This window comes from Protopterus annectens, chromosome 2.part0 (genome assembly GCF_019279795.1).
Source record: "Protopterus annectens isolate FY-2018-M chromosome 2.part0, PAN1.0, whole genome shotgun sequence".
In the NCBI taxonomy this organism is placed as follows: Eukaryota; Metazoa; Chordata; order Ceratodontiformes; family Protopteridae; genus Protopterus; species Protopterus annectens.
The window spans coordinates 272,212,553-272,221,326 of NC_056728.1; the positions used below are offsets into that span (position 1 = coordinate 272,212,553).

Here is an 8,774-nt window from a genome sequence, read left to right on the forward strand (position 1 = left end):
GGATAACATGGGTGTAAATACCCAAGCTGAAGATGGTAGCCACTATCTGCTGCGCAAAGAGGGGTACAGAAGTCCCTATGGTTACATAGTTCAAAACGGTTTACTATCAATTGTGCGAATGACAAGCTATCAGCATGTATGCTGCCGAAAATTAGATTGTGTCAAGTGTATGGGGTTGTCGAACACACTTATGCGAATGCAGTATTGCATTCGCATAAAAGTGTTTGAGACAAACTCTATGGAAATCGCGGTACAGTGGAGGTTGAAAATTCATCCATATTCCCACTGCAGTGCGATCTCGGAGTTGGAATACATTATTAACAGGGGGTAGGGGTGCAGGGGGGCTTGCCCCCTTAAGAAACGTAATATGTTGTATAGGAGTTTGATTTACATCAGCTCCTATACGGATATCACGTGAGGTTTTCTATCTGGCTTGACATTGTGTAGGAGTTGAGAATCTGGGTTTGGTGGTTTATTTTGGTATTGAGAATGGCAAATGTTTTGCCTTTCACATTCTTGATAGCAAACCAGTTCAAACATCACAAAACAAGGGGGTTAGGCCATTCACAGAAAAAAAAAAAACAATGCTGGAATGCTGTCAAGAGCACAAAATGTCTCAATGTCTGCCTGGATAATGACACTTTTGGGTAGTTCTTGGCCTAAGGGATCTAAGGGAAGCTCCTCAACCCCTAGAGAACAAATGGGCTTGAGGGATGGCTTAATGGTCAGCAGGCAAAGGGGGGCGGCACACAGAAGGAAAAAAAAAAAAAGAGTAAATCATTTGACTACTTTCAACAATAAAAATTAATTAATTACGGAGCTGAAGGGTACTGCACTAGGTAAAGGAATGGTAGACTATATTAAGGATTGGTTGCCAAGGAGATCATAGATAATGACAGTACAGTAAAGTAAAGGGATAGGCAACTCACTCTGTTCCAAAATGCTCTTGGGTTCTATTTGATTAATTTAGAATGGTATTTGCTGATGGCTCAGCTAATAAAATAGGAGAGATGCCAGGTTTGTTTCAGCACAGGATTTTAATGTCACAATATGTAACTGATAATTACTTGCTTACTATTTGAAAATGTACAATGTATTACAATCTTTAGACATTTTTCTTAGTTATATAAACTACAGCCATCATGCTAATGTTGTGCCATTTAAGCCTGGCAGTTGGAGCAGAGGTTAAAGTTCTGAGCAGAAGTTCCTGTTGTACAGAGTTTGATTCCCTCAGCCCTCATTTGTTTCTTATGTGACTTTGAGCAAGTCACTTAACCAGACATTGCTCAAGGGTCACCCCTGAAAAGGGGTTACCTACTTAACAAATAAGATTACTATTACTGTAATCGATAACATTATAATAAAGATAAAGCTGTTTTTAAAAAAAAATTCTGGAGAGAACTTGCCAAGTAATGCACAAAGAGTCCTAGGGGATTAAATGGGCTACTACTGGATGGATATCAGATTTAGGGGTTGCATTACAAAAGGCTTTAATCCTACTATGTTTTGTAAATCAGTGGACAAGCATGTTTTGTCTTCTAAACACTGTGGTGGAGACCTCATCTTCAGCAGTGTGTGCAGTTTGAAGACCATGCAGAGAAGGAGAGATTAACTTACAGGAAAGAATATGAAGGACAAATGAAATGCATAAACAAGGTAAAATGTGAAGAGTTTACATTACTTAACCACGCAGGGAGATACGATGAATACCTATGTGACTAACAGTAACAGTCAACGGTTTCAAGGTCAAAAGGAACAATCAGATGGAAAAGAGGACATGAGTTGCAAACAACTACCAAGCAGATATTTAAAAGGTGGAACTGACAAATATTACTTAATTCAGCTGCAGGACAGAAGACTTGCTAATTTTAAAATTCTTTGGGATGGAATACATGTTGGGATGGGATGCATGCAGTGGTTAAAGAAAACTGAGGCAGCCATTTAAAGCCAGCTCCATAATCACATACATTTTCCATCTTCTCTCACTCTTATGCCACCTCTCTCATTCTAACATTCTTGTACATTCCTCACATTACTAAACTTCTTCTCCATCAACGTAGCCCTCATTTACCTTTTTCTCCTCATGCATATATGTCTCCCTTCGGTTTCTTCTACCATTATGCTCCACATGCAGACATTAAAATCTATTCACTTAAAAAAAATGTTTCCTTTTCCTACAATTCATTTACCTACTTCCTAATGCTAAACCACTGTTATAGTTTATTGCATAACTACTGTTAAATGCATTGGAGCTTTTCTTCCCAAGAAGATGGGCTTTGCTCAGACTATCCAGGCTAACAAATATAAAATACGTAAAATATGTCCTTTTCCTCCTCTGCCCCTGGCATTGTAATGTAATCTGCAACAGGGATATAAAACACAAACTGACAGAAACAAAAGAAAGGACTTAGGAAGGTTGGAAAAAGATAAAAGAATGACAAAAAAAGACTAAAACACAAACTAATGCATACAGTGGTCTTTTGATATCTTTGCCTAGAAGGTTTTCTGTGTGACTCTTCACTTGCCTTTTAATACAATTAAGGGGAAACCCAATTAAAGTGTACACAGTAGAGGTGAGCTTTTAACAATAACAAAACTGCAGTCCAGGAGAGTGCAATAAATTTACAATATCTGCACCAGAAACTATACAAAAATAGTCTACAGGAACATATGCCCTACAAGACAGACAGCGAGGGGAAATTCAGTACAAATACTAGAATACCTCAAGAGTCCCTATTGCAATCTGAAAATGATGAAGTCAGATCAATATGAGTATTCCCCCAAAGAATCAGTGCTACTTACAAGGTAGAAAGCTTGAAAAGCAATAATGGAGTTCTGCAAAGAATGGCGGGAGGTAGGCCATTGTTCCAACAGGCTCAACAGCGAAACCAAATTGTACGGCAATGCACATACTGATGATCCTAGTCTCCCTCATCTGTCATCATAGTCTATTTTTTTTATTTTCTGCATAAATACATAGACTATAATGCTTACATCCATTCTCCATTGACATATGTAACTGATTGCCTGGTACCAAAGTGAAACCAACTACAAGTGTTGTTAGACTTCATTCTATCAGAAATATCAGTGTGTAAAAAAAGAGTTCTGCTTTATTAAAAATGCTGACTAATGGCAACATTATTGTTTCTCTCACTGATTATATTCCTATTAACAAATGTTGTTATTTAGCAAAAAAAGGAGTACACACTGAAATGTGCATCACATTTATGGACACAAAAAGTAAATACTACACCTGTAGGAAGTGGCCCACAGATGAAATATGACTAATGATTCCATCTTTCACAGCAGACATTCAGGTGAGATCATTTTTTAGATACATGCTGAAAAATGCTCCATACATAGAGGAATGTTTTTTCAATCCATCCACAACCCTTATTTCCCATTTTCGCACATGCAGTTGGGGTGTCACTTCAGCAGTGACAATCATCTGGAGCCAATGTTTACACCACCAGGTGGCTAGCCCTTCCACAGCTGTTTATCTATACCACACACTCGCACACACTATCACACCTATGGCCAGTTTAGTGTGTCCAATCCACCTACTGAATGTTTTTGGAATGTGGGAGGAAACCAGAGCACCCAGAAGAAACCCATGTGTACACAGGGAGGAGATGCAGAGCCCACACAGAAGGCACCCTAGCCAAGAATTAAACCAGGGAACTTCTTGTAATGCCATATTCTTCCAATGAGGGATTTAAATGTTTCATCTGAAAGTACTGAAATTCACAAAAGCACAATGTAAACAAGCTGTTAGGAACAGGATGTAAATTAAAAGTTACTTAAAAATCAGGTGGATGCACATCTGTATCTGACTATCGCCAAATTCCAAAAAGGAGTTGCTCTCAGAGTATGCCTGCCCTGACTCCAAAAGACTTGCACGTGGTGTAAGTGACTTACTTTGGTGTAAGGCTCATCTATAAACAGGCTTACATTGCAGGCCAGATTCCAAAAGACCTGGTCTCAGTGGAAGTGTCCGCTAACATTAACAGCAAGTCTTTTGGAATCGGACCCCATGTCTTACCAAAGTTTTCTTTCATGTCCTATATAGCAGGACTACAAAACTACACCAAACGTATGCTAGCAATTAAAAGGATTACTGCTTTGTTAAATTTTTGGATACAGGAAAACAAGGCAGCATTACAGGTGAATTCATGGACAACAGTTAAATCAGTGAATGATTTCTAACTAGTAGTTAGAGTGAAGAAAAAAAATATTGTGCCAATCATAACATTCTAAAATCATCCTTTAATGTTACCATTCACCATAACATATTCCTTAACATTGCTTTATTAATTTTCATTGTATTTGAGTCTTCTTGAGGACCATACAAATTAAACAAAAAAATACACTACACTGCAGAATGAGATGGAATCTTAGTTACCGTTCTATAAAGTACAGTTAAATTAGAAGTGCAGGTGAAATTATGAGCAGTATGTCATGGACAGACATTCTGCATGTTAAGAAACATGCCTTGTGGTGCTGTATAGCAGTGTTAGTTTTGGAACACAAGTGCAATTGCCTTATGTGGAAATGGAAAGCACATCCTTCTGATCTTCAGAAATCAAAGGCAAGTATTTCAACTTGTTAAGCCACTGATAAATTTAACCCAGGAAACAGGAGCGAAGCATGTTAAAAAGTATACATAAGGAGCAAAGCATGTCAAAATGTAAGTATACAATTTCAACATATGCTGGCAGTATGCTGGGATCATTTACAAAGTAGATCCCCTAAGGTTATAGTCCTTCAGGGGAGACATATGCTGGCAGTATGCTGGGATCATTTACAAAGTAGATCCCCTAAGGTTATAGTCCTTCATGGGAGACATATGCTGGCAGTATGATGGGATCATTTACAAAGTAGATCCCCTAAGGTTATAGTCCTTCAGGGGAGACATATGCTGGCAGTATGCTGAGATCATTTAGAAAGTAGATCCCCTAAGGTTATAGTCCTTCAGGGGAGACATATGCTGGGATCATTGCTATTTACTACTCATGCCTACACACAAATGGACTAAAACAATTATAATATGCCAATGACTCCACTAAAGTTTATAGTGCTCCAAGCCTAAACATACTAATTATCAATCAGAACTATGTTGTCAAGGCTCCAGGAATTTAAATTAACAGTTAATAAAACCAAACCTATGACCTTTGGCTAAAAATCGCAAACTGACTCAAAATGACTCCTCCTACAGCTATATTCATAAAGGATACCGCTATTCAGACAGTTGAACATTATAAATATCTAGGCATAACCACTGATTACAAGCTAAAGTTATGAACATGTCATTAGCACAGTGTTAGTTATACACAAAAATATAGAAGTTTTGCAACCCATTAAAAATGTTTATCAAAATCCAGAAAGGCCAACTCACTACTTTTACACAAATGATATGGAACAGCCACCAATGGTAATCTTAATAAAATCACTTTTGATTAATTAGAATCTGCACATTACAAAATAGCTACACTCTCTGCACAATCATTAGAAAGTGTCCACACTAATAATATACTTAAAAAGCTAGAAAAGATGCCATTTTAACACCTCAATTTACTCAATAAGACATCATCTTCTTTCGGCTTTTCCCGGTTTGGGGTCGCCACAGCGGATCACCTGTCCGCTCATGATTGGCAGTGTTTTACAGTGTTGAGTTGCCAGCCCGGCGCCCAACCTTCCGCAGTAGGCACACACATGCATGCACGCACACACACACACACACACACACACACACACACACACACACACACACACACACACACACACACCTAGGGCCAATTTAGAGTGCCCAATCCACCTACAGCATGCCTTTGGGATGTGGGAGGAAACCGGAGCACCCGGAGGAAACCCACGTGACCACAGGGAGGACATGCAGACTCCGCAAAGAAGGCACCCCAGCCGAGAATCAAACCGGAGAACCTCTTTCTGTGAGGTGGCAACGCTAACCGCTGCACCACCGTGGAACTTATAAATGCCCTTTGTGCTCTTCTTTCCTGCCTATCCACAAAACTGACAGGTCACCTGATAAAAACTTCAGTTTGTAAAACAAATACAATACAAAAAATGGTGAATGTGCTTCCAGTTACTTGGTACTTCCTCAAGAACTCTGTGCACTCAATTTCTTACCATTCAAAGACTCATGCAAATCCCACTAAAATGCCTTGTCTTGCTCAAAAAGGGTATCACCTAAAGCTTTTATATACACTCCATAATTTCATTTCACTCTCAACTTAAGAAAATCAAAGTCACGTTATCATCTCTCTTTACCCACTTTCTAATCTTAATCTTCTTAATTCCGATTTCACTCACATTTTAACTATTCCTATCCATGATACGCCACTTCCTTTGCAACAGCTACTTTCTTTCAACTGTCTTTCCTGTATTCTTAAGCCTTTTTGACAACCAAAAACTCCAATCAACCCCCACTTCTCCATCACCATCTACAGTGTTATTTAGATATGTTCAACTAAATCTGCTGACAATATTATCACATTCACTGGAATTTAAATATTGCACATTGATATTCTCTGCAATTTGATGTGTGAAGTATGCAGATGGGCTTATTTACAGACAAACTACTATATCTACAGCAGTAAAACAAACTCATTTCTGCATATGCTCGTCAGAGTGTTTGGTTGTATGGGCTGCAAAAGCATTACATTTCCAACAGTCCAATCTAGTTCAATAATACAAGTTATTAACAGTAAATATGAACTGACGGAGCCAGCAAGAAGTCCAAAATGTTTTGCTACAGCCATTTACTCACCTATACCAATTCTCAACTGTTTTTAGCAAAAAAACAGTTTTTCTTTCCCCATAAAAAGAGTTTATTATTGTTTAAAAATAAAATCTATACTTTTCTAGCTCAAGTTCACTATACTCTTTGATGTAACCAATACCATGATGAAAAAGGTAAGTATTTTCCACAACCAATACTAAATTTTACATGAAGATACACAACTCAAAGTCTGTTAAATGCCAGTATTCTCTCTCTGAACATTAAACTATCCATGTAGTTTTAAAATGCTTATTACATAGCCCACAAAATATTTCCAACACCATACGTATGTTTTCATTTCAGACTTGTGATTGTATTAAACGTAACAAAACGCTTAAAGTTCTTCTAATTTTATCTACATATAGAGTTACCACCTGTCCCACTTTGCGAGGGACAGTCCCTCTTTGGGCAGTTGTGTCCTGCAAAAAATGGCAAATGTCCTGAGATTTTAGGACAAAATTATTTTCTATATTTTATGTCATAGTTGCATAAAACAGTTATTCTGTATCTGAAACACCTAAATGTTATAAGAAACAGAATAAGGAACTAAAATGCTACAAGAATAGACTTTTATTCAGGCAAAAAAATGAAGTTTTGTCCTTTGTACTGGCCGTGGGTATATTCTGCCCTGCAAAATCTGATGTTTGTAGCACAAATGTCCAACTTTGGGCATTTGGAAAGGTGGCAACCCTATCTACATATAAAGTATGCACCACCTTCACATTTTTATTTTTTATCCTACTACGTTCATGGTTTGAATGGGAGAAGGGAGGAGCGATGCTATCTACATATTCAGGGAGTCTCCTTTTGGGTGTCTGCATCTAAACTTTTGACTGCTAATGTGTCCTCAACCAGCAACATGAAGGGCGTAATCAGTTGAAGTTCTTGTCTCATACTATGCTACACACGTACTTACTATTTAATGACAAAACAGAACTTCAACTAAATTATATGCGCCTACGGAACAAAATGTAGCTCTCAATGAAAGAACGACCCTTTCTTACCAAAGGCACTGACAGAAGATGGTTGACATTATCTTCAGTTCCCCCCAGTATATCCCTCAAACTATAATTATAGATTAATATATGGCGTGCTGCAGGCAAAAATAACCCACCAACAACATTGTTGATACGTGAATTACGAAACAATACAATCATAATACCACTGAGTCACACAGAATCCTCTCTCCATACTACACAGCATTTGTCTAACAGCAAAATTCGCCTATTAGCAACAGTGGTATCACGTTACCCGCTGGACTTAATAAATGCGTCTGTCGGTTAGAACGCACCCTTCTTCCTTACGTTCATAATCATGGATAATACTGTGGAAGTTTGGATCTTACCGTGAATCCTCTTTCCATGTCGCTCTCTTCATGTCTGAAAGACGGGATGGACACATCAAACATATGATGCATTATACAGGCTCGATAAAGACTAAAGATCTGTCAGTCTCCAGTTAGAATACAAGCACACAAATTGCTATATCCAGCACGATAGCGTTAGAGAAAGTTTGCAATCCCACATGTAAATAACCCCTAACTAAGAGATCTCTAGGACGCAAAAGCCATCTACAGCCAAGAATCACGTGAATAGAACATCACATGACTAATCCTAACGCCTGCTGTAGAAGTTGGCTAAACTATAGATAAGTGACTTCTGTGGATGGGGGGAGAGAAGGGAAAAAATAGGGATGACAGCACTGGTATTGCACATCGAATACAAACAGGCAGACTCCGTCTTCCTTTCAGTTTTACCTCAGCGTATGTCAGAACGAAATACATGGCCACTAATGGGAAAGGCATGTATACTGACCATCAGAGTCAAAAAACACCGTGGATCATTTAGCAACTTTTATACGAAATCTCAACGCTAACAGAAACAGTTGCAGCCCCACCTCTCAAGTGTCCAGATATTCGCAAAAATGTACAGATTTTTGCCTCATATTTTCTGTATGTAGTGAGGACTGAGTTTACTAA

The 8,774-nt window shown here is 38.3% G+C and overlaps 1 protein-coding gene across 2 annotated transcripts in view; it reads right to left on the minus strand.

The window, feature by feature from the left end:
* The window catches only part of SNX24 (sorting nexin 24), a 1,571,570-nt gene extending 1,563,158 nt beyond the window's left edge, over positions 1-8,412 (minus strand). Inside the window, exon 1 of one of the 2 annotated variants that reach the window (XM_044060756.1) lies at positions 8,142-8,412. In XM_044060756.1, the coding sequence (XP_043916691.1) occupies positions 8,142-8,213 (72 nt within the window). In that variant the 5' untranslated portion in view covers positions 8,214-8,412. The remainder of the gene's footprint in view (positions 1-8,141) is intronic. The other variant, XM_044060757.1, reaches the window with a different exon arrangement.
* Between the last annotated feature and the right edge of the window lie 362 nt (positions 8,413-8,774).